The sequence below is a fragment of the Micropterus salmoides genome, unplaced genomic scaffold (genome assembly GCF_014851395.1).
Source record: "Micropterus salmoides isolate LMB-PRFRI ecotype aquatic unplaced genomic scaffold, ASM1485139v1 Ms_hic_scaffold_6, whole genome shotgun sequence".
Lineage (NCBI taxonomy): Eukaryota > Metazoa > Chordata > Actinopteri > Centrarchiformes > Centrarchidae > Micropterus > Micropterus salmoides.
Window position 1 is genome coordinate 7,152,280 of NW_024044348.1, and position 27,471 is coordinate 7,179,750.

Consider the following 27,471-nt stretch of genomic DNA (forward strand, 5'->3'; position numbering starts at 1 on the left):
TCTTGAATTGCACTTTCTGGAGATCCATTGCGTACAGTTTGAACTTTCTGAGACGTCTGTGCCACCTCCCAGTGCAATGGAGGTGAATGGACTTCTATTTGGGATGTTCAAAAGCACTGAATACTTTGATTTGAAAAGTTCAACTGAAACGCTTATTTCCAGAATATAGTGTTACGTACAGACCTCCCTGTGGGAGTTCATGTTAAAACTGTTGAAAGGGAGGTCTGGCATTCATTTTTCAATGTTGTGAGCATCGTTCGAATTACAGGGTGGGATTAGGGGGGTCTGAGCTCCCTAACTGAGGCTTGTATCTCCCCAAAAGATGAAGAACAACAGTTCAGGGGTCTCTTTCTTATCTGTAATTGTAAATTTAACAATATATTTCGCACTTTCATGCCTTATATTCAAGAATCTTGTAATACAATTTCAGATCCTTAACAATACCATTTCTTAACCATGACGTTATTTGAACATCTGGTCTGCCTGCGTCAATCCCAGCTGCAAGTCGAGTGCATCACAAGCTAATGGAGACACTGTAGATCAATGTCAGTAACTATCTAGCTTCTATAATGCACTTAACGTACCTTCAGAGTTTCGTAATTAGAATTTCTTTCATTTAAAATTAGCCATCTGATGTTAGATAGTTGATAGCCCATCTATCATTTTATTACCATTATAAAATGTCATATTTTATCTAATTGTTAGCTAAGACTGGTGCTTAGGCATGAGCAGTGAAGATTAGTTATTGTAGAGATACAGTTTGACATCAATATAGAGTTCATTATTTTATTTTAAGCCTTTTGTGAGTCTTTTTTCAATAAGCATGATGTTTGTTTTCACTCTGGAATTCAGGAATTTTACTTGACTTAGTAATTGTTAAAATCCAGGTTTGTTATTTCAAATGTATCAACACAGTCAACGTGAGCAAGAGGAAAGGAGATATTTGCTAATAAAAAAAAGCAAGTTGATACTTAAAAGTTGAAATAAGAATTAGGAATTAGAGAGAGTAATTTTATGATAGTGTCTTTGGTTGTGGTTCAGCATTAGCCGCATTTCGAGGATCTTAACTAAACTAAAAAGTTCCTTCAGCCCATTGTTGTGTGTGTTTCCACTGTGGTCTAAAGACCTGCGAAGATTAGGCAAATTAACCATCTGACGTAGGCCTATATTGCGTACAAAGCGATGCACAGGCAACATTATTTGAACCACTATCCAAGAGAAAAATCAGATTTGACTGGAATATAATGAAAATCTATAGGCTTTTCTTGACTAGTAAAAGCTGCTTTTTTGTGTGGGAGTATAATGAAGAGACACACGATTTAGATTGGTATAAATTTAATAACACACTGGATAAAGCCATCAAGTTCTTAAAATAGCTTCACTTAATTGTTTGGAAGGTTATTAAAACATTTCCAGCCGACAAGAGCTGCTGATCAGCCGCAGCACTCATGTCTGTGTCAAGTGTAGAAGGAACGCAATGTTTAACGAGCTTTATTACCTGCTGTTATCAGCTGGTCTGTTTGTTTTTGGAGAAGAGCAGAAGACAGTATTGGCCGTAGCTCCGTCAGCTGTTCGCTGTAAACACACCGCTGCACGCTGGCTACTATTTCCGAGCAATACATTCAATGCCGACGTACGATCTCAGGCGAACATCGGCGAGACTGGGGGGTAAAATAAAGACCATAGAACAAAATTTAGACCCTGGTCCCTTCGGTGGAAACGCAGCAAAGGTTCCTAGTGCCTTTGGTTGAAACACAGTTATTGTGTAGGTCTGTGTTTGAGCGCTCATGATGGTCTGCTTGGTGTGTGCGGGTCTGACTTGCTGGCAGTTTTGCTCTAGAATACTTGGTGGCGTCGGACTACAAAAGTTGTTGTGTGGTATGTTGTGGTATCAACTCGTGTAATAATTTTGATTTATCATCATCTACAGACTGCTGAAATTAGTTAAATAAGCAAGGATATTGTAAGATTTTAGCTCTCTACTGGGTTTCCATTATGACCATAAATGTCATTGTTTGGGTTGTCCTTTAACTTATTCTGAACTCACCCCCGGGGGCTTTGTTTGCTGGTTCAGTAAATGGTTCTCATATAGTGTGTCCTCATGTCCTGAGCCCTGTTTACTGAGATCTTCACAGCTGATACGGCTGTATCCATATCCCATACACCCGGGACAGATGAATTAGAATTTAGGAAGTCATTTGTGGAGGATTTTACCCATCTTGTCGCTCCATGCTGCTGAGGAACTATAGGGGTGCTGTTATCCTATGTTTGCAGATGAGCTGGGCATTTGGCTTCTGGGAGGGACAGACTGACACACTGACTGACAGTCACATAGAGAGACAGACAGACTGAGAGATGTATGGGGTTGGGAAGCTCCAGCTGCAAACAGACAGAAATACAGACAGATCCCTGGGAGTGCAAACCTGCAGGAATCATATCCACAGAGGTTGGAAATGAGCTAATCAAGGGCAGTGCCAGCCTGCAGAGTTTCCCGCAGTAGGATTGAAGGTGTGTGTGTGTGTGTGGTGCATGTAGCTGTCCTGGGCTTTCAGATAAGCTCAGGAAAACACGATGCGTCTCCACCCAGAGTGCAGCACCTGCCCTTATGCTACAGCTAATCCGCTAAAACTAACAGCTTCTGCTTACTTTCCCCTGCTGAGTCTGGTCACACATAACAACACCAGGAGCCAGAGAAACATGGAAATACACATCTATAATGTGGCGAGAAGGTTTTACTCATATACTATATCACAGACCACTTCAGTGTCAAGTCATTGCTATCAACATTCTCAAGGCAGCACTGATGAGAGCTAATGTGATGTGCGCTTGAAGGCTTAATGCAAAAGAAAGTGACTTATTGATTGGGAGCATTTTAGATAATCCTCATTTGTCCTTATTCAGCCTGCGATGATGGGTGGAGTGGTGTGCATCTGTCTTTTGTGGCATTGGTAAGGGCCGCTGACTGAATTGGCTCTCACTCAGTGGCATTAAAGAGTAATTGGCTGTGTTTGTACTTCTGCGAATCAATCAGGTTCTCTGTGGGAACTCTGCCTCCACCGTTTTAAAACAAGGATGTAATGACGGGGAACGAATGAGCAACAGCATCTGCCCCTCCTCAGACCTGTACATCGAAGAAAGAGGGGGTCGAGTTGGGGTTAGAAATGGAGGGAGATACAAAGAGGAAGCCAGACAGGCTGTAACTAGGTAGATAAAGACAAGGACAAACTAAAAGGCAGCAGTGCAAGCCTCTGACAGCAACTTGCTGTAAGATGTTCCCTCGGTAAGGGTTTGCTGTTTGCCCTCCCAGAGAAAATACATGGTAAACAATCAACTTGAAAGTCATAGACATTCCCACCAACACCTAAATACACCAGAAGACAGGATGATACCTGTAGTAAAAAAAGCAATAAAACCTCCATTGTGTCTTAAGCTTCTGGGACATTCAGTCTGTTTTGTACAGAAAGAGTTGTAAAGAGTATTTTAAAGGATTCTTTGTCATCTATTACAGAAAGTGCCCTGGTGATGAATCTTGAACCATGCCCTTGACAATTTAAGTCAAGTTTCGATCTGCTTTTTGATTTGATTGTTAACCTTTATTTTTAACCTTTATTCTGACACGTTACCAAGCAAACAGCTAAGACTGGTTATCCCAAAATATAATCCCACACAGAACCCCCCCGTAATACCGCAAATTATTGTTTTTACACTTTTTTTTTAAAAACAAACATGATATAGCGTGTTACGTTCTGCCTCAGATGTGCTGGTAGGTGGATTTTGTTGCCATTTGACAGAGCAAAGGTATGTTTATCCCATGATTAATGTACCATATCAGTCAATAATACAGTGAAAATGAACAGTAATGTGAGGAAATAATAATATAGTATATAACAAACATGGTAGAACAGAGAGAACAGCGTAGCACAGTAGTCTCAATTTGTTCTTAACAGATGTTTTTTGTCCTAACTACAGATACGAGAGTAGCATCAATCTTAATTTAACTGTCTGCCAGAATGTGAATAAGAGTATTTCCCAATATGTCGAGCTTTGAAGTTTTATATAGGAGTTCTGCTTTCATACTATGGTGGTATATTTCCAAGCCATGATAAACTGAGTTAAAGTAGGTCTCTATTTTATGCTGTAGATATCTGTCTGCCAAATTCTAGCCAAATCTAGTGATAAGGTCCGAAAGGTAAATCTGAGCAGGGCAAGTGAAACAGCAGCGCTTGCCTCCCCACTCATTGCTGAAGTATCCTTGACCAAGGCCCCTTACCCCCAACTGCTCCAGTGAGCTGCTCAGTGGCCAACAGATTGGACTTTGGTTGTACTATGAAGCTTCCAGGTGTGAAGTCATGTAACTGTGTGTGTGGAACGGAGCACTTTTTGCAAAACTACCCCGGTTAAAGGATAATGAATTTTTTCATTTTCTTACATTTGGCCCAGTTGAATTAAATTGGAATTATCATTTAAATAAAGATAACAAAAAGGCATCTTGCCTACTGAGAAACAAACAAACAGATAGACAGTGGTAAAAATAACAATAAACCCCTTTTTTCACTGCTCAGACAGAGATAATGAAAGAGAGAACAGTGTTGGAAAGTACAAGCAGTACTGCTAGCCAACCACTGTCTATGGTGCTGACAGTCTGAGCGCATGAGGAGAGCTTCTCTGTGAGCAGTGGGTGGATTGACTCAGCCTACTGTGTAACACTGGCAGAGGTCTGCTGGAGTCACAGTGGGTGAGCACTCTGGTAAAAGGTCAGTGAAAGACCTGTAATGAATTACAGTCATTTCACTGAACGATAGTGTATGGTGTGTGTGTGTGAGAACTACTGCTCCACACTCCCCCTTCTTGTCCCACTTCTCAAACTCTCTTCTGGGTGGTATCCATCTCTGCCATCTGCACTACACTGACTGTATTACTCCAAAACAGCCAACGCTGTCCTTGGCATTGCTCCGTTCCCTCGCCTCATTCCTCATACGGTTATTTATCCCTGCTTATTCCCATTCAATTTCCTGACCATTTCTGAGCTGTAGGGGATTGGGGTGGTAATCCTCAAGCCAGAGGGTTTGCTGGCTTGCTGTTCTGCATGGTTTATGGGCTAAAATGTTAAAATTTCTATTGGAATCGAGCCTGAAAGCTCCCATGCAAGCGTAAAAAACTTATTGGCTGCAAGTAGCCTAATGGGAGTGAATGCAGATTACCTAAAGGCCTGTTTTATTTCATTAGCATGGATCGGTGTTAGGACAATTTATTATCCTCTATTATCATATTGTCTAGATTGTGATATGGTTGATGTTGATTTCCAAAGTGATTTTCAATTAAAACATTTTTTTCTTAATCACACAGTAACACAGGCTTCTTACACTTTGTATCTTGCTGTTGAGAAAATGTCTTTGTTAATTAAGGCAAAGATCATATTGCTACTAAAGAATATTTTTTTAGAGGAGCCAAATTTCAATAAATCCTTGACTGACAAATCTCAATTTCAGCTGCAAGATTGTTTTTGTAAAGCTGAGGGTTCAGACATCTGAACTTATTTCACAGTTACAGAATATCTGGCCATTTCATTTTAAAAATGATGTAGGGCTTGGATTTTCAAATGTTTTATGCTTGCAGTGCTTTTCTGATACAGGGACACACTCAAACACAGCACTAATCAGTGTTTAACTCTATCGCAGTTTGAGTGTGTGTGTATGTTTTTTTTGTTTTGTTTTTCACAGGATTGTTACAGACATGCATGCAGAGATGAACTCTAAGCTCACTTTCCACATCCATGCTGGTTTTCAGTGTGTAAGACATCATCCGTCAGATATTGTATATAGTGTCCCAATTCAGTAGCCACCTCCTTTAGCCACACAGCCTTTGTAGGACAAAAGGAAAGTGGACTGATCTTGCACAAACTTCCCAAACCTACACTGATGGTGCATTTTTGGGATTAACTCGGAAAGTTGAAAAGTTATGTTTAACAAGCAGAAGTTGTACTTGACTGGGCAAATGCCAGCAATCATCCCTGAATCCTGAGTTTAAAGAATGGTAATTGTAAAGTTTTACTAACCTGTAAAATCCTGTTATGATTAACAACAAATTCAGGCTGCTAGTAAGAAAGAAAGTGTATGCCTGATTTTCTTTCCATTTCAACTTTGCAGTGGCTTTTACATTGGTCCAGTTTATGTGATAAATAAACCAATGACAATGTATTTCCTAACAAATTGAGTTGACAAAAGTGTCTGAAAGTACCATTAAGCATGTGACTGCCATGAATTTTAGGACATTTAGGACTGCAAAATATGCTTTGTGTCCTCTAAATTCAGTAAGTACTATTTGGACTTGGTTAGGGACAGGCCTTGTTGACCCATTACAACATATTCAGTTTTGAAAGGCAGACCTCCAAGGAGTCGGTCCCTGAATTGGGACACAGCTACCATCTGAATACAATCGACAACAAAAAAAATCACCTGTGTGTTATTGCCAGAAGGGGAATATATGGCTTCAGTCGAATCTGGAGACGGACAAACGCTCCTCCTCGGTCTTCCCTTCAGTCATCCCAAATCTGTTAATTACAGCAGAGACCACAGGGACTAATGATCATGTTCCACAGGGTGGTAATGACACAATTATGACTGCGAGGACATCAGTCATCTCCACTTAGCTCAGACAGTGTCCTTGGCCTCTTAGAGACACACACACACACACAAGCGAATAAGACAAAAACTCAGATCACTGAGTGCCATTAAACTAAATTAGTCTCTTACACAAAGTTACTGAACTGACAGGGCTTCTTGGAAGACAAGACTAGTATCCAGCCTAAAAATACAGTAAAATAATGAATGAATGAATGAATGAATGAATGAATGAATGAATGAATGAATGAATAATTTGGCTCAGTCATCCCTTTTTTTTTTTAGTGACTGACGAGATAGTTTGTATGCCAAGACTCTAAATTTATCCTGAAGTTTAGCTTTGTTCGAAGATTGATTTTAGCCGTTCGAGTTCATATCAAGGATTTTCCCTTGAAGTAGTGATTTTCTGCTCGGCCCACAAAGCACGACAGCTCAGAGTAGTTTATGACCCAAACGTTCCGTCAGTCTGCCTTACATTCACACCATATTTAACTGCTGACAATTACACCAGCCAACAACCTTTCATTGTAAGTGTCACAGCACTAATTTAATGCTCCACTGCAACCAAGATGAGCTGTGACTTTAGAAGGAAGCAGGGATAATGCCATACACACATCTTGTTTATAATGACACTGTGAAAATTGAACATTATTGCAGTGAGTATCGAGTGGTCTTCTTTGAATGATGCTTCAGTCTGAAAGGAACCCGCTGTAGATTTCCGAAGTGATTCCACATATTCATAACATTGACAGTAGAAAGAATTAACATGTCACCTGTCGACCTTTGATTGGACCTTTTTTAAAGCTTCAGTTTGGGTTTACAGTTTGCTGCTATCTTACTGAAGCTACAGAATAACATTTTTGCAGGGGGATTGCCTGGGGGGATCTGAAGTAACTGAGGCATGGCTGGCTGTGCTAGCATACTGTATCTGGCAATCAAGCAGACATACCCTGAAAATACTTCTTTCAGCTTTAATATCTTCCTAATGAAACATTAATTCTGAAAGAAATTGGGATCTTATAATGAATCTTAACAGGTCTGAGCTTCTGTTGAAGCCATAAGAGAAAGTGCAGCTTTGAGACACTTCTGCATTGGCTTTCAATGGCAGCCCTAACTACAAGTGGAAATATACTCATGCTGATTAAACGACAGTTTCATGTCACACAGATACCTTTTTGTATCTGGATGTCTTTTGACATATATATATCACCCCAGTGCTCAAGACAATGTTGTTTTGACCAACCCTCATAGTTGAATGTTGCAGATTTGTTTTAGCGAGCAGAAACTCAAACTTTTAACTAAATTCTCCAAGGTTATCAGCCTTCAGTCTTTCTATCCACTGTCTGTCTTCAGTGTTTGGCTAAGAAGAAGAAGATACTTTATTGTCACATACACATACATGTTGCAAAATTCATTCTCTGGATTCAACCCATCCCTCAAGGGAGCAGTGGGCAGCCACTGTGCAGCGCCCTGGGTACCAACTCCAGATGTTTATCAGTGTCTTGTCAAACGGCACTGAGTGGAGAACCTAACATGTTGTCAGTGGTGGGGGAAACCCACGCAGACTTCACACAGAAAGGGGTTTTGAACCCGCAACCTTCTTGCTGTGAGGCCACAGTGCTATCCACTGGATCACCGTACCGCTATTGTGTCCTCTTATTTCTAGAGACGCCGCACAAGCCGTTAAATGTTATTTGGATCACCTCTCAACTCAAAAAGATATAGACACAAACTGCAAGTGCTGGGCACTTGCAATCCATGTACACCACCGTTAAAAACCGCCAGCGCTCGACTATGGTAATGTTTACGTTTACCTTTTAGGGAATCGCTCACCTAACACAGTTCAGGCTTGTCTCCTCGTCAATTAGCAAAACAACCATCCAGCATTTAGGCAATGCAAAATTAACAAACTCAAAGTAACAATGTATCACTTCCTGGTTGGCGGACAGTGGAAATAACTTCTTCTTAACCTCCAAGGGAGTGTTATCCTTGGAATATGACGTCATGTGAAAACAGTGAATACATCTCCAACTGTAAAAGCCATGTTTTTGGTGCACCAAGTGAAAAATGTTAAGGATATTTCACCTTTGAACTCAACTGTGCTATGCTTCAAAGTGGTTTTCAATAGTCTTATAGCAACAGCGGGAGCCTCATCTAGTACTTCCCCAAAAATATCTACCAAGCGCTCCCAGCTATAATACAGATGCTCAAAGTACAAAGGGCCTCAGCTCTCTGCACCTGTTGCCTAAAGCATGTCAACTGTGGCTGGCTTTGAGGAGTGTAGTTTAGCCCGGATGCAGCAGTTCAGGTTGCCAGCACAGTGAGGGAAGAGCTCATCAATTTATTCAAGGTTTACATGATCAAAGCTGCATGTGAAGCACTGTTATTATTTGAACACGTCTTCTTACCTAGATGACAGAAAAGACCATTTGCCATAGACTCCCAAAACAACAGATATGACCATGAGTACCAGCGTCAGGCATACTGGACCTTCATGATCAATGCACGAGAGTAAACACGTGGTTAACGTTGTGAAACATTCATAGTTTGCATAAGTTTCCGCACCAAACGTACTTCGTTGGGTTTAGGAAAAGATCATTGTTTTGGTTAAAATAATAAAAATATGTTTGTTACATATGCAAGTTAAAATAATAAACGGCGGTCTCCTGGGTGAAAGTCCTGTGTTTGACTTATCCAAGACCTCCTCCCTACTCGGACTGTGTTGCTCTTTACAGTACCTTACCTGACTTCCTCATTTGCTTCTGTTATATGGACGTATTTTGAGGGAGGATGAGTGTGTGTGTGTGTTTTTCCATACGTGTGGATATGAGTACTACTTTCTAGAAAGACATAGCTTACCTTAAAATCAGTAATTGCTTCATTAGCAGCTAATGTTTTTATGCTTTGAAGATCAGTTAAAACATTAATTAAGTTTAACCTTTGGGTTGCTGAAAAAATTATTTGGCTGGTGGTCATCTACTACCAAAATCAATTTATGAGCCACTTATTAACATAAAACTGCAGACCTGATGACCTATTGTACGTGGAATTGTCTTCTTTAGTCAGATAGCTTAAGATAGCTTAAAATGAAAAACTCAGTTTACTAAAAAGATCAAATTTATTATTTTATGTTTTCCACTTCATGCATTTCTAGTGAGAGAAAATTCCCATAAGACCTTCTTGTATTTACCATCAGGGGGAAAATTAATGAATTAACTTTTCCCCTTCATTCTTCAGCTTTACAGTAAATCCAAAATGACAGAACATAGTGTAAAGAGAGAGGTTAATCATGTAACAGCAGGTGTTAAGCTTAGTGTTGTCATGTTTGTGTTTCTTCACTTGTGACAACCTTCCACCTTGTCTTCAGTTTATCTACACACTCCCTCCTGAAAGGCTTTAAACATTCACTTCGCTAGCTGGCAGATGGCTGCACTGAAAGGTTGAGAGTTAATAAAGAGCAGCTGGTAGAGTTTTGGTTCGACCTTCATACGATGCGATAAATGTCCTGCAGTGAGCGGAGAGGAGCTCCCCAAAGACAAGTCCTCTGATGGATGACATACACACCTAACTACTGTATAGACACACGCATACCACACACTGGTGTTAGACATTTCTGTACAATTTCAATGATTATTTTTTGTATGGTTTGTACTAATGCCAAAGTCATTGTTTGAGCTACATAGTTATGCAAATTCACACATGGCAGTTGTCCAGTAAATTACATTAATTTGGTCAACACTTATATACAAAGCAACTTTTTCCCCCACTTTAAAATTATCATTGTGAGTAGTTTGGGGTTTTGAGTCTTGTACTTTACAATTGTGATAGCTACTAGGAAGCAGTGTTAATTTTGTCAGCTACAGAAATGCTTATTAGTTTGTCACATTTTATTAATTTGTATCCTACATAGTCTAGTTTTAGTCGAAGACAACTCAAAACATTATAGTCTAATTTTATTCGAGTCAATTTAGGTTTTTGTTAAAACACTTTCTGTCTTTAAACTAATTAAATTAGGCTAATACAAGGACTAGCTGGCAGGACGGTCATACCGATGTTTATGACTCCTCTTCGAGGCAACAACCAGAATCTCAGACTTTTTTGTCTTGAGTTCTTTCTGCACAAGAAAACATCACAATATTATATATAACATATATAATATGAAGTATCTGAAAGTGGAATCAAGGTGACATCAATTGCTGAAATTTGTGAAGCAACGTTTCACTCTCTTGTAATATATCTGGATTCCTTACCTAGTAGGATATCTCTAGCCTAGACTCTCCCAGTCAATGACAGGGCATCTCTCTGTCTCCCGTTACTACAGTTAGTTAGGTTTCCCTTTCTGCTGAATTATAAGTGAAGTGTGTCCATAGATCTGTTCTTTTTTTCTGACATAAACCCTTTTTACATTGAAGCCATCATGTTGTTGTCATTAACTTTTACCGCCTAGGATTCTGAGAATCTACGCAAGTCACTTTGATCTGCACACATCAACCAACACTTTGACACACACTTTGGGGGGAAATATCATGCATTTTTTGAATGTCCGATAGAACACAACTAACATTTTAGTCCCGTCTCATCAACAAAAACAAAACGTACATTTAATCCAAGATTTGTTTTTAGCTTATCACGGTCTAGTCTTAGACCTGGGAAAAAGGTTATTAATTAACTTTTTATGTCATAGTTCAGTCATAGCAGCTCTATTGGAGCAGTTGAGGTGTAACACCCCAGCAGTGATAATGAGATGGGGACAAGTACTGCTCTTTTACTTTACCACTGAGTATCGAAGTGTGCAGTACTTTTAAACAGTGTTTGGTTGGTAATTTCTTGTGCTGATAAACTGTCTGGGGCAAATTCATAAAAGGATTGTGCTGCTTTTGCAGCCGCTAAATCTGCACAAATACTACAAAAAGAAACCATATAATTCTTAAACCACATGCAAAGGGTGAAATGCTCCTCTAATTGCGGTTTCTATGCGAATCAGAAAACTGCTGGTAGAAACAAATGAAAGAACATCAGGGAATCAATAGATGAGTCGAAGGTTTTGTTCTTGCTGCTGCATTTATAACATTTTATGACTCAAATGTTGCTTAACCATGTTGTGTGATATGCTACTTCAGTACAAATATTACTGGGAACACTACAGAAAATGTCAGATATTACATAGATTATGGGTGTGTTTGTGCTGGATTATCATTGTGAATCGGACCTTGAGGCAAGGTAGCAGTTGCAAGTGATACGCAATTCATGGGGCTATCAGCTACCGCAATTTGTGAAATCGCCCCTCTGTTTTTTAATGGAGTTGGGATTGTTGATGGGGTGCTTCCTTGTGGGTATAAATTACTGTTCTTTTGTCTGTTTCAGGGTGGTTGTTATTTTTTGTTTTGTTTCTTAGTCTTTCATATGGTCTTTTGTCTTTTTTTTTTTTTTAAAGTGAAAGGTTTACAACAATTGATCTTATCTCTGTAACCTGCTCATTACTAGTGGCCTCCACTCAGGGACTACAGTTGAAAATGATCTTTATATGGTGCCACATAGTTTTGCCACATAGTAACATAGGTTTAGTGACTCACCTACCACTGGTGGGTTACTGTAGCTGTCACTTTGCCAGTTCATGAGAGATATAAAAGTGGAAGAAGTGGATATAATGCATTGTATAGTGCTAAATTGGTCGCATGTGAAATGCACTCAGCAAACAAGCTAACTAGCTGTTGTGCTAAAACAACAGCTTCTTATCATGATCTTTTATCATCATCATCATAAATGGCAGCAGAGAAGTAGGTTCTGTACATCTTTCCTTCCCCCAACTAAACTCAATGTAGAGCAGAGGGGTTGCTTAACTAATCTGTATCAGTGATGTCTGCCTGAACTCAGCAACATCAAGTTATGTAACAGTTTTCATGCTAAAACAAACCATGAAATGATTTAATTTTACCCTCATCACATTGGCAGTGGACAGCAAGAGTGAATACCTAATAAAAAGCTAATACTGGATAGAGATAAATCACTTTAACAGGACAAATCCAACATGCACACTAACAGAACAAGCCGAAGTTGTGACTGAGTGTCAGTGTGGCTGTGTGAGGAAGTCTTGAGCAGGCAACTGAGTGACCTGATAATTGAGCCCTGGGTTATTCACATGTTAGATCATTTATTGAGTCAGACAATGGAGAGAGGATCCTCTGCTTGGGAGCTGTTGACTTCATTAAAAACAGTAATGGTGTGTAATGATGTGATAAGGCTTTAGCCTGTCAGAGTGCAGCAGCAGGGTGTGACACCCAGCGGCATTAACATAATGACAGGCCACGCAGTGTTTTTAGGGCATATGCTGCCAGTCTGAATGGCCGAGAATGAATAATGCATTTAGAGGTTTGTGCCACTCGTTTATCTTGATGAAAAATGTTTCTACACAAAGCTGAAAATCAACTTCACTACTCAACTTGAAATGTAGCGACTTACACGTGTTAGGTTATACCAACAGTTAAATATTGTAACCCAACCAGGATATTTAAAAAGATTATCCTGTTTCTCCTCTTCCAGATCAGGTCACAACCTGGACAATTTAATCACAGAAACCATTTGACGACAGGAACTTTTCTGGGAACATTTAGGGACTCAGCAATGTCTCCTCTGTTTTGTTATGAGGAACCAATGTTTGTTTCATTTATGGGACATAGTTCCTGCTCTCTGGAAAGTCATTGCTTGAGGGGTTAAGGTTAGCCCAGGCACTAAAGGGGCAGTTTACTGTTTCAAGTGGTTAAACACAAGCCCTCTGACTGCTACAACATGTGAATAACTTTTCCTCAGACAGAGCACTGGCTCTGAAATTCTTCTTTTCCACCGCTGCACATCTCCATTCCATTCTTAATCAACCCCATTGCTTTTTGATCTATTATTAGTGTTATGTACATAGTTCTCTAGATGTGGTAGAAACAAGAATATGCAAAATAACTTTTAGTTTGCAATTTAGTTCTTGGGGTTCCATAGTTCCTGGCACCATTTAGTGGAAAAAGGCCATTAAATAAGCAAACACACCCAGGCCTAATCTAATTCATCTAATTCACCTAAATCTGCGTGTCTTTGGCCTGTGACAGGAAACTGGAACAGGCAGAGGAACCCCCCCCCCACACACACAGGGATAGGATAATGTGCTTTCCAGATAGAAAGAGCCCAGCATGTCAGCTCGGGTTCAAGCCCAGGCCTTCTTCCTGTGAGGCATCATTGCCACCCATTTGTTTTAATGAGGCACAATTGTCATACCTAAGTGTGGGTCAGATGTGGTTACATGACATGGACTGGCTTTAGAGTGTCAGTCATTCATATGCAGCCATTCATTGTCTTTGCAATCTACTGTTATTTAGGAATATAGGGGAGTGGAGATGCCAGAGCCAATCCCAGTATGCACTTAACAGAAGGCAGATATCAAACTCTACAAACCATTAATGATTGGGCTTCAGTGCCACCACTGGAAGTGCTCTATAGAAGCTAATCTAATATTTTTTCAAATGCTGTGAACAGATTGAATAGGCAATGTGATATTAAATACTCAGACAGTTTATTTTGTCTGTAGACATTACATTTTGTTACAGACGGAGCTCACTGTACCTTGATGAAGATTATTAATCTCCTATGAAATGGAAGCAAAGGTTTGCCTTCCTGAAGCTTCTGCTTTATGGACTGAGATATGGGATTCAGTGCAGCGCCTCCAGAATTGCTCCCAATTTAACGTTCAGAGTAAAACCAAATAACGTCTGTGGTTGTGATTGGTAGAAGGTTTAACAGTCTTATCAGCAGACACAGGATATATAATCACAGGGGGATGCTCAAATCATATCGCCCCCACCTGTGAGGCTGCTCTGTCCGCAAAGCCTCTGCGAAGGGAGCTATCAGGTTATTAATCACAGGCAGAACAGCACTGTAGCTGTCACCTGGCTGCTAATGCGTGTGTTCACATACAGTTTCCATCAGATCAGAGCTGGATCTGTTCGGGGTTCACTCTGGTATCTATCTATCTCTCTCTCTCTATCTCTCTCTCTATCTATCTGTCTATCTCTATCTCTCTCTCTATCTGTCTATCTCTCTCTCTCTCTCTATCTGTCTATCTCTCTCTCTCTCTATCTGTCTATCTCTCTCTCTCTCTATCTGTCTATCTGTCTATCTGTCTCTCTATCTCTCTCTCTATCTCTCTCTCTATCTATCTGTCTATCTCTCTCTCTCTCTCTATCTGTCTATCTCTCTCTCTCTCTATCTGTCTATCTCTCTCTCTCTCTCTATCTGTCTGTCTATCTCTCTCTCTCTCTCTATCTGTCTATCTCTCTATCTCTCTCTCTGTCTCTCTCTCTCTCTCTATCTGTGTCTCTCTCTCTCTCTCTATCTGTCTGTCTCTATCTGTCTATCTCTCTCTCTCTCTCTCTGTCTATCTCTCTCTCTCTCTGTCTCTCTCTCTATCTCTCTATCTCTGTCTATCTCTCTCTCTCTATCTCTCTATCTCTGTCTATCTGTCTCTCTCTATATATATCTCTCTCTATCTGTCTAGCTCTCTCTCTCTCTCTGTCTAGCTCTCTCGCTCTCTCTGTCTAGCTCTCTCTCTCTCTCTGTCTCTCTCTCTATCTCTCTATCTCTGTCTATCTCTCTCTCTCTATCTCTCTATCTCTGTCTATCTGTCTCTCTCTATATATATCTCTCTCTATCTGTCTATCTCTGTCTATCTGTCTCTCTCTCTATCTCTCTATCTCTGTCTGTCTCTCTCTCTATATATCTCTCTCTATCTGTCTATCTGTCTATCTCTCTCTCTGTCTCTCTCTCTCTATCTGTCTCTCTCTCTCTGTTTCTCTCTCTCTCTCTCTCTCTATCTCTCTATCTGTCTATCTCTCTCTCTGTCTCTCTCTCTCTCTATCTGTCTCTCTCTCTCTGTTTCTCTCTCTCTCTATCTATCTGTCTATCTATCTATCTCTCTATCTCTCTCTCCCCCCCACCCCTTGGAATTTGTTTGACAATTTGTGTCATTCTCATAGAGAATTCGGTAACACTTTCTATGAAGGTCATCGCTATAATGACTTATGCATATATTTATAACAATATGATGCATCCATAAGACATTATAACAGTTATAATCACTTACAAACATGCATTAGGCGCTATAGCAAAGTTCATAACGTATTATGACCTTTTGATTTAATGTTTTACAACTAATAGTAATACCAGTTTATATCGATGTGCAGCAAGAATCTCCGACCATGTTCCATAACACATTATAACCACCGACTCTGCCTCGTTATAAATACACTTTAGTCACCATTTACAATTAGTGATATAAAATGGAATAATAGCTTATAGTAATGTTTAAAGTTATATAGCATGTCTTTGTTTGCTTTAAGTAAAGTGTTAAAATATCTATGCCTGGATAATATATTACAGGTGGACATAATACCATATGAACTAATTATAAGACCTTATAACACGTAATTGTTTGCTTTAAGTAGTGACACACATTTTGCGCAGGAAAACAACTTTTATTTATGTTTCTTCACTTTATGAACAATCTGTATGAATTTTGAGCATTTTGCAGTTCAGCTCAAAAACATAACATGATTACATCAAGAAAAGTCGTTGTCAGGGTGGTGAAAGATCGCTCAAGAGAAGACCTGTTGCCGACCAACATCGTGTAAGAAGAGGCTCAGATGTTGTCACAGATGAATGGCGAGCCTATGGACAGGCCCTAACAGATGCAGTAGACGATTAAAGACAACCACTTCACAAAACGTAGCCTATTAAAAGACAAGGAAGGGTCATAATACGTTATGAACTTTGCTATAGTTCCTAATGCATGCAATGTTTGTAAGTGATTATAACAATTGTTATAATTTCTTATGAACACATTATATCGTGTTATAAATATATGCATAAGTCATTATAGCGATGACCTTCATAGAAAGTGTTACCGAGAATTCCTTTTTAGTAAAATGCTCTCTCTAGGCCTACCTCTAATAAATGCATCATATCACCAGCTTCTAAAAGAACAATCAGCAGCCAGCAGATTAAGAATGACTGTAGTCAGGAATCGGACTCATATTATTTTCATGTTTCTGCCCTGAAAAAACATGTAATGATTAACTGAAGTTTAAAGTTATGTAGAAGACGGAGTTACTGTCATAGTGTGTATTGTACATAGGGCCAGACTTACTAAAGGTTTGTGTGAGTAAAAATGTGTGCAAACTTGATATCACCCGCAAATTAACATGTAAGCTGATATACCAACAATGGGCACGGAGAATGCCGTCTTCCAAAAGTGCAAGATAGCACCTGTTGTTCATTTAGTACCTTTGCCTTAATGAATATGCAATCCGGGGCGTTTCAGTTTTATTGTGCAAAGTAGTGGGAGGGAAACATGCAAATACATTTGTTTACTACACACAATATGAGCCTAAACGGAAGTTCATGTGAGTGCAACAGCATCTGTATTTAACAGGTGCAAGTGTTGAGCAGAGATGGCTGCTGATATCGTTGTGAGGAGACACAGCCGTAATGAAAGAAGATAATTAGATAATATTAATCTATATTCAATATATAGAAATAAAATTATTTTATTTATTTGATGAACTATTTGAATTGAATTGTTTTTTTTGTATTTTCCTTGAAGCTTTGGCAGTACTGTTGTATTAATATTCATGCCAATAAAGCAAATTTCGTTTTGACCTGACTTCTTTTCTCCTTGAGATGGAAGAAAGTAGAAAGTTGTGTGGCGCTGCGGAGAGCCCCCAGCTGCAGTAGTGCACGGATCACGTGTAAAATTCATCCAGCCAGAGGGAACCATCACCAACTTGTTCACAGCTCGCCGGTCGTAATAGCGACACAACCCATTGTAGGTGATCAGAGAGGGAATGGGGCGTTGGGGTGGACGGGGACAGGAGATCGCGGAGAAACCACGTGCGGACGGTCGGTGACTGTTCCCTCTACCTGGATGAAGCACGATCTGCTGGCATTTCCTTGCGGGTTTCCCAAAGCAGTTTTTCAGGTGTGCTGTCCCAACTACTTAGTGCTATCTTTGGCAGGATGGCCAGGTACATACGATATACACATACTCGGGACTCACTAAATGAAACAAACCAAGGTTTTTATGCAGTGGCCGCTTTCCCTCCCGAGTCTCCATGGCAGAAACCATTAAAACATGCAAAACGCTCATTTAAATACTGCCACCTCCCTTGTGTTTGCACCTGTTGTCATCTATGCAACAATTCTTAGTTAATCACCCATAACAGGTACTTCAATAACACTTGCAATATTTTAGAATGCACACACAATTAAGTACTCTTTATTCGGGATCTTACTAAATCCGGCCCAGAGTGTATGTTTTTGCTGTCAGGTTCAAGTAATACTGACATTCACAGTGTGGCCCATTGAGACTGAGACAGCAGGTGTGTGTTTATGTAAGTGTTGATTGATTTATGATAATGAACTGGTGTCAGCAGATTTATATTTTCACATCACTTCATCTTTCCAGGTCTAATTAGAGAGGTTGAGGTTTCATACCTTTACACAAGAGTCATTTAACAATTTGTGTATTTCTGCCTTTTTAACTGTAATTCCAAAGACCATGAAGAAATGGTGAATGTACATGACATCATTGTCAAGCAAACACTTTTACAGACACAGTTGAACTGTTGAAAGATTAAAATATAGTAAATCAATCATAACAAGGGATGAAAAATACAGAATATCTCCTTGAAAATGTTAAATATCTGTATCAAAATTTAAACTAATGAAACTGGCTTTGGGATGTAATTACTTTAATGAATGCAAAGTGTCAAAATCACCCCCTCTCAATCCTGTAAAGGTATATTATTTAATAAATTTTGACTTCTTTTTAGATACTAGCTAGTGTATGCTTTTCGTTTTTACACATTTGTCCAACAAACCAAAATCAACACTAAATGTAAAGATTATACAATATTATTTCAAATGTTGTTCCCCCCCAAGACCACCCCCAAAATACGAGACACTACACACAGATCCCTTTTTTAAAATGTATTGTATTTTTACAGAACACACAAAAGAACTCCAAAGCCCTTCTCTAACCCACAAATACATACAAAAATATCTAAAATAGTATTGTTTAGTTTTTAAAAAAGCATTTTAATTCACAGATAAAACACTTTGATATAACTTTGGGAAGTTTACTTAGAGAAGTAATGAAGTTAATCAGAGGTACAACAGTCTGTAACAGTTACTTGCTATATAATCCAAAATTAGGAGCCCCTGCTATCGTACCTTTCTCTGAGAAAGTGTGATCTCTCTCACATCTGTTAGTTTCCAAAACCCATTTAGCTATGAGGCTTTGAAGACTGCTTTTTATTTTGCAGTACATAAAGTTATAATACTGTATCTCTGTAAATGTAAATTGTAAAGATTGGATCCAGTGGGAAGGTAGATCCTGTGATATCACTCTGTCATAGATGCTGTACCTGTAACATTTGTGGTCATTCAAGTTTGCACTGATGTAATTTCTATGAAGTGAAGTAGAGTTAAACACACTGAAACAGTGTATTTATATGCATCATAGTGCTGGTTTCTGCATGTAAACATCCTGGTTTCAGAAATCCTTAGTGAAGTCTGCATTCTGGTATCAAAGCCAGAAGGAGTATTGTGATACTATACACCTTAAACAGGTTTCTAATTAGTCTGCAAGCTATGTCGGTGCATCCTCAACTTGAGTCACATTTTAGTGGTTGTCGGACATCCGGTTGTAGAAGCCAAATCCAGCAGATCATGTTAAATCCAACCAGAAACCAAAATGGGTTTATCCTCAACTGCTGAGGTACAGTAACTACTGTGGAAACGTTAAAGAATAGCTGAGATGCACACATGCCTGTACCATCAAAACCTGGATAATGACCTGTTACTCTTTTGTTTCATGTGAACATCATAAGATCAAAACTAGGATGAAACTCATATTGGTTAAATTAGTGCACATGTAACCATACTCCATTGTAGTTTAAAAAAATAAAAATAAATTCAAGCGTCATTCCTGTTACAATGTACAACCCCCATCAATTCATTTGAGAGTACATTTGTGAGATAAATCTATATGCTTTCCCACAACAGCAACATCTGTGAGCACTGGTAAAGTAATGTGAGGTTCTGGGGTTGTTGTAGGAAAGGATCTTGGATGCACATACCAAAAGAGAATCACATGGTATCCAACAGCTGTCTATCAGGTAGAGGTAGATAGATATGTATCCATTTATGTTGCTTAATCTCCAAAACCAGTTTTCAGAATTACTTGAGATCACTTCTCAAAAGGTGTTTTTAGATGAAAGTCCAGTTTTTAAGTGTCCTCACAGAATAAGATGCAACAACCAAAGCAGTGGCCACTAAAGATTGTCACTCCCATGTGCAGCAACTGAGACTGCCGTCCTGAGTCGCTCTAGCAAAGCTGCTGCTGGGCTGCTTAACAGTCGCATATAAATTCTAAACTATTTTTAACAAGAGTCATTGTGAGGCATTTGAATAGATAATGACAGGCACAGATACTGAGGCCTTGTGAGTATTTTAATCTTGACAGTTAATTCTGCCCACCAAGATAATGGTTAGATTCATCCATTTATGTAGAGCATCTTCACTAACCACAGGTTTTAAGGTTATTATCTATTCTATATCTATTATCTCAAGATATCTCGAACTACTTAAAGATCATTTGGACAGTCTTGGTAAGTACTCAGTGTAATCATGAGGTAACAACTTAAGTATCTATAAAAGTTTGGCAAAGGAACCAAAAGGCAGATAACATTTGTTGACTTGTGGTTATCAAAGGCTCATGTTTTAAGAAGGGCAAATCACCAACTTATATAAGATGCAATTAAGGCACTTTATACAGACTATATATTGTCACTTAGAAACAGATACTATTGCTTCTGTGCCACTCACTATAGCAGTTCCTTAAAGTAGTGAAACAAAGTGTTTTTTGACAAGTGCTGCAATAGACTGGCGACTTTCTTTTGCAGACCACACATGCCCTTCTGCCAGCAGTGGCCCGATCTCTGGGCGCCACATTGCTCATTTGTTCAACAAAGTAAGCTGGTAGGTGACCTAAACCTGGAGCATCACAGGCTGTAGCAGGTGGCGCTGTGGAAGGAGAGGCTGGCGAGGCATCGGATGGGGAAGGAGGGGATGTGAACACTACTTTGGAAGGGGTGGCAGAAGGTACTTTGAAAGGAGAGGCCGGCAACATAAAGTTTTGTGGAGTTGACCGACGCGGAGTAGACCCTATCTCAGCCAAGGACAGAATCAGTTGTTCCCTGAAGTTTTTCTGTGTTATTATGTGCTGATTCTGAAGTTTGCACATTTCTTTGTGTAAGATGAAGGCATTCACAGTGGCTATATCCACAAAATGATAAAACAGAGTTTTGTACCATTTCTGGGTTTTGTGGAGGACATTGTAGTAACCAATAAGTGCATCTGATAAGTCGACACCCCCCATGTACTTGTTGTAATCTTTGATGCAGCCTGGAATAGGCACCTGCTTCACTGTCCACTGTCCATCTTTGTCTTTCACTTTGCGCTTTGCCATGTCACTGCTGTATGCTTTGTGAAAAGTGGAGCACATTGTTACCTCCCGGGTGTCTAACCACTTAACAAACAACAACGCTTCTTTTCTGATCCACCGGATAGTTCCCCTTGGTGTTTTCTTCAGCATTTCATTCCTTTTATTTCGGGGATAACCAGCTACGTTAGAACGAAGCGTGCCACATGCCCACATTTTTCTCTGAAGGAGGTCAAGGAAAAGAGTTGGACTGGTGTAAAAGTTGTCCACATAGAGCTTATATCCTTTGCCTAGAAAAGGGATGTTCAGCAGTCTCATGACAGCATCATAGCTTAGCCCCTTCCCTGAAGGTTGACCTTCTCTTCCCCCATACACAAAAAAATTCAGGGTGTAGCCACACACTGAGTCTGCTAAAACAAAAAGCTTAAAGCCCCATTTAGTTGGCTTATTTCTAATGTACTGCTTAAATGAGAACCTTGCTTTACTCGCCACCATCCGTTCATCTATGGAGATATGCTGGTGGGGATGAAAGAATGTGTGGCAGCTCTCCAAAATCTGTTCATATAGTGGCTTTATCTTACAAAGTCTATCATATCCTGGTGTACCCTTCTTCTGGTCATTGGCCGCTTCAACTTCAGGATCATTCATGTGAAGACTGCGGGAAATGGCTAGGAAGCGTCTACAGGGCATGACAGAGGCAGGAAATGGCAGGCAGAACAGTTTAGATCCTCTCCAGAACTCTTTCAGAGTTTTTAGCGGTACAATGCCCATGTAGAGCACAAGGCAGATGAAGGAGTACATATCTGCTGTTGTGACAGGCACCCAGCTTTCCTTCTGGCTTTGACATTTCTTTTTCCCATAGGCGTTGGTGTTTTTTACCAATGTATCAATAACTGTCGTAGAGAAGAACAGCTGGAACAGTTCCAGTGGTGTGTAATTCGCAGTTCTGCTCAGCTGTGGCCCCACGTCCCTCTCAGGTCTGAACCGTGGTTGAGGAGGCTCGACGTCCTCTTCATCAATGTTACGCCATCTCTCTCCATCTTCTGCTTCACCCTCTTCCTCTCTTACATGCGGTCTTTCTGCTTGCCTCTTTCCACTCAGATTTTTCCTGCGTGGAGTGGAGACTCTCTTGCCTGTAGTGGGGGAAGTGGAGTCTTTTTTGGGTGTAGATGTATAGTGGGTCTTCTTTCTGAGGGGACTCTGTTCCCACTTCTTAGCTGGGGATTTTTGGGGTGAAGCAGAAGCAGAGCGGTGACGCTTTCTGAAAGCTCTTGTCTTCATGGGCGTACAATTCCACTCCTCATCTGAACTGTCCTCATCAGTTAAGTCTTCCCTGTTAATAAAGTAGATAGGTAAGGATTATAAATATAGTAGGTTTTACATTTCCTCTGGATAAAACTGTTCATTTAAACTTTCCCCAAACCATGCTGAGGGTCCAGACAGAGGGTGAAACAAACAGTGAATAAAGCAATTCTAAATATAAAAAAACAAACAGTCCAAGCTGGGATAAACCTGATGACATCATCAAGGTTATTTTCTCATACTTGACAAAGCTTCTCCAGAGCCACAGAAGATGTAAGAAAAACTGTTTTCACAGGCTTAGTTGTACTGAACATAATGTATCAAATATAATATAATATAAAGATTGTGTAGGCCTACACCAAGTTGACTAAAAGCTTTTAACTTGGTGTGATTTTGGTGTGCTTACGTAAAAATAATTGTATAAGAAATGTAATCATTTATTGAACGTTAATATCAAGCTGATAAGTCAAAAGATGCATTAAAAAAAAAGTGTGCACTAGGCCAGTGGCTCTCAAAGCGACCCCCTGGGGGTCCTTGAAATGGTTCCAGAAGGTCCCCAGCAAAAAGGGGAATCATTTATCATCAGCTCCATTCATAAGTATCACAGTGAGAGAATGGATTTGTCATGGGTTTCATATACTTTATGTATTACATCTACAAGCAAAGATCTTGTCTGATGGGGATCCGCCCCCACCCACCCCCCAGGCCACCTTTAAAATTCTGTAGCGCCTCTACTGCATAGAATGTTATAGGCCTACTACTTAGGAGAAGTTATAGTGGGCCTCCACATTGTTGCAGAATGAGATGCACACACAGAAATATCAACATGTGTTCACATAGCAGCTGGACAACTAACTGCAGGCGCAAAAACGAGAAGGGTAGCGTGCGCAAAGTCCCGTTGCTGTGAACTTTGTTAAACAGCACTAAACGTCAGCCCTGCGGGTTCACATAGTTAACGTGAGTTTCCCGCGTGGCTTTCCATTGTTCTTGCTGTAGATTTGTAACCAGCGCAAACTGTCTGAGTGCACTGTCAGCAAGTGCAGGAGGGCAGCGTCCTGTGCACATGCACACAAGAGTCTGCAGAGGAGCAGGATAAGCGCAACAGGTATTCTGTACGACTGTACTGTTAATGCTGCACAGTTTTTTGTTTGTTTGAATGTCCCATCTAACCTGCTTTTTAAAAACCATCTGTGATAGCCACTGACTGGTGCCACAGACTAGTCTGGTGGCTCTACTCATCATTTTAATATGCATATGATGTGTGTGTATGTAAGACCAACACGTACTATCTAGTTTAGGCGCGGAATTTCGTATTTAGTTGGCCTGAAGCCTACTCGGTGTATCTGTACTCACTGGTCTGATCCTCGGGCAAGCCCCTTCGGAATGTAGTCCTCGTCCAGACTGCTGTTCTCGCTCTCAGAATCTAAATCTGAGTGGAGCTGGTCTGATTCATCCTCAGACTCGGAAAGAAACATTTCTTAAATCTGACGAGTTTAGCGGTAGACTTTTCCCGTTAAGAGTTTTAGCGGTGTGTGATCTAATCCCGTGAGTCTTCCCACTCGCTCCTTACGCCCACCGGCCTAAACACACTGAATAGAGATTTCTTTTACGCGGCTGTCTCCCCGACAGGATGTGTCGTCTGCCACTTACCATATATGGCTAAGAAGCCTATTTCATTGGCTACAATAGCAGAGCTTTTTGACGGTGACGACTTTCCCACTTGATGGGCCCAGCTGCCAATAAAACATGTGCTCCTGGGATTGGCAGGGGAATTTAAAACTATCTTCGGTCTTTATCCTCGGATTGGTTTGTTATTCTCATGGCCTTCTGCTTGTCTCAGTAGGCCTATTGCTTGATATAATTGGTAATCCATGAACACATAGGCCTACATTTTATTTTAAAAATGAATGACATTCATTTATTTTAGTATGCTTACCATATTAAAATTGTGTCTTTGTTCATCATCACTTACTTAATGCCAGCATTATTTGTAGTAGTTACTGAATTTGACTGATCCCACATTGGGGGTTAATTAGGCAACCTTTGGTTTTAAAACGTTTTATTATAACATGCATATCTTCTTGTCAAAGGTGCTTTTTCTAGCCAGAAGCTCAGTTAATTTGAAGATGCTATAGTTTAGATAGCTCTAGGAAAATGACAAACTGACTACTTTATTTGTTTTTTTAGTATAGTACTATAGAATCAGAGTAATTTAACAGATTAACTGAGGTTAAACAATCAGTTGTTTTAAATGGCATTGCTATCTAGCTGGCTACATCAGGACACCTGTCCAATCACTAAAAATAAATACAGGCTTCATTTACACTTTTCAGACAATGATGTATTGACAGGTTTTACACAAAATGTCACTGCCATAGGATAAATAACAGTATCAGCATTCAGCTGCCCGCATTGCTTAAACCGTAAGTGTGCTGCTATCAGTTTGAATGTTTTTCTTCTACTAGTGACCAGTTGTTTTTTATTACCTAATTAAGGGCAAAGCATGATGGGTAAATCTTTGATGTGTGAGTGCAGAAGCCTCACTATAATCTAAGGCAGCGTCTTTGTCAGCTGCGTGGGCATGATATCTTACAAATATGTGTCTGCTGAGTGACCTTGCTTCCCCTTCCCCATTAAAAATCAGACAGTGGTGTTAGCCACAGGCTGCACAAGTTCCTACTCACTTTTAAAGCCCTTACTTCTTGATAGTGTGTGGAAATGCTGAATGAAGAAGCTCTAATTATACTACTTATTCATCATGCGGACCCTTAACAGAGCTTCACTGAAGGTAGTCATACTCAAACAGTTTTGTGTGCTTCTTTGCACTGCTTTTGCGACAACATATTTAAAGCAGGGAAAGGGTCAGTTCAAGAAAAATCTGATGCCAGCCTAATTTAGTGGAGGTGAATGGAACTCCACATCATAAAATAAAACCTCAAACCTCACTGTAAACACTTGGAGCTACTGTCTGCTGAAGACTGATGAAATTAGTGCTGTATAAATTGAGGTTAAGCTCGGTTTATGTGAGATTTATGGTGCAAGTTATTTTTATTACATGTTTTTTAATTCAGTTTAGCATAAGATAAATGTTTACTCAACATCATCATTTCACAGCACAACAAGATGTGGAAGCAGTAAGTGCTTGCAGAAATTGCTGTACTCTTTCTGGTTACAGCCAGAGTCATGAACAGGTCATGAATTATTCAGTCTGTCAAAGCTGTGATTTCAAATTCTGGACAGTTTAAAGATCCCATTTTACTCACATTTCAGCCTTTTGTGAAGTTGTTTTTCATTACACCATGTCCCAAGATACTGCAAATGTGCCTCATTATTTATTTATTTTTAATTGGTGAAAATCTTGCTGTGCACAGGGTTTACAGAAGGTCCTGCCAGGTACAAACACCAGTAACATGAGCTAATTAATCACCAGAATGTTAGGGGGAAAAGTTTTTGGTGCCACCATTGGGTGTATCTTAAATCTCAGAGTAATGTGCAGTGCATATAAATGTACAGACAGATACATATCTGATAGAAAGTGGACTGGTTGGGGACTTACTTATCTTGGCAAAGGAGAAGTGCTCACTAACACAGATTGTGACAGATTTGTGAACAATTTTTGAGAGAAACGCCTTTTGTGTACATAGAGAAGTCTTAGATCTTTGAGTTCAGCACATGATGAATGGGGGTAAAAACAAAAGTGTTGCGTTTATAATTTTGTTCAGTGTATGAATACTTAGGCTATATGCTTTAAATGTACACTATATGGTTCTTTGATTAAAAAGTCAAACGTACATGCCTTAACTATACTCCCAAGACGCGTTTTCGTATGAAACATCCAATGACAGAGCTTAAAATGTTGTTGCCAGCAGCACTAGCAAGCTGAAGCTAGAGATCAAACTATGTAAAACCCTGTGGCAGTTAGAATTTTGGATACATTGCGGATGAATGCAGCATGTTGCAGTGTTTTGTTTGTTGCAATGACAAAATGTTTTTACTTTGCTACAGCATTTATTTGCACTTCTGACTGGTTTGGCTTCTTCTCCAAGTCCGTGTCAGCTGAGGCTTATGGTTACTATAGTAGCAGATTGACAGAAAAAAATGTTTAGAGCTAGCTATAACATAGACCTCTATTATTAATTTTGTTAAACAGACATGATCCACTTTGTTTTGAGTCATAGGTTTTTTTGCAAAAATAACCCCTGATTAATTCTTTAAAATAATAAAAATAAATGTAAAAATATATATATAGAAATAAACATAATAATAAATAAGTAAATAAACATTGTGTGGATTGTGTGAAACATTGGAATAAATTTGAAAAGCTCTGATACCATATATGGGTCATATGGGTGGACTAGGACGGCAAAGATTAATGGCCGATTTTGTCATTAAAACTGACTTCTGGCAGAAAATACAATGGGGAAAAATTACTTTGACACTTTTGTATGACACTTTTGTATCTTTTGTATGCTGGTTGTATGGAGCTTGAGATGGAAAGCAGTTTTGGATAAAGGAACAAAGCAAAGCCCAGAGAAGACCAGAGTGATCGTGATCTCTGCATGGTGTATCCTTGAGCTGTGTGGAACAGTAGTAGTGTGGTCGTCCTGAACGTGCGTGCAGCTTTTATAACTCTTTCCCCAGATGAAATATATATGGGACATAATGCATATTGCATCCACTTCGATGCCTTGCCCTGTTGTTTTTGACTGCTGTGTAAATACCTGACAGCAAACTGTCAACCTTGACTGAGTTTCTGACTGTGGTGAGCACTTTATGGCGAGCCTTTAAAACTTTCATGACTCTCGGTTAGCACGTGTGTGTTTGAGAGACAGAGATAAGGGGTTAAAGAAAGGCAGAGAGATGAGGAAAGAACAGACGAAAAGTGTTGTTCTTTACCATCCATCTTCTCTCAGCAGCATTCACATGCTGTTGGAAAACACCCCCCTGACACAGTACAGGGCCGATGTTTACTGAGATCGCCATAAAAACGAAAGGAGAATGAATGATTCA

At 39.7% G+C, this 27,471-nt stretch overlaps 2 protein-coding genes across 4 annotated transcripts in view; one reads left to right on the forward strand and one right to left on the reverse strand.

The window, feature by feature from the left end:
- The window catches only part of LOC119890330 (protein kinase C-binding protein NELL1-like), a 284,276-nt gene that overhangs the window by 132,500 nt on the left and 124,305 nt on the right, over positions 1-27,471 (forward strand). The gene's annotated exons all lie outside the window — the stretch shown is intronic.
- Positions 18,638-24,010, reverse strand: LOC119890331 (piggyBac transposable element-derived protein 4-like). The gene is made up of 2 exons (XM_038701549.1): positions 23,815-24,010; positions 18,638-22,492 (listed from the first exon to the last, which is right to left on the reverse strand). The coding sequence occupies exons 1-2, from the start codon at positions 23,934-23,936 to the stop codon at positions 20,509-20,511; spliced, it is 2,106 nt and encodes a 701-aa protein (XP_038557477.1). The 5' UTR covers positions 23,937-24,010; the 3' UTR covers positions 18,638-20,508.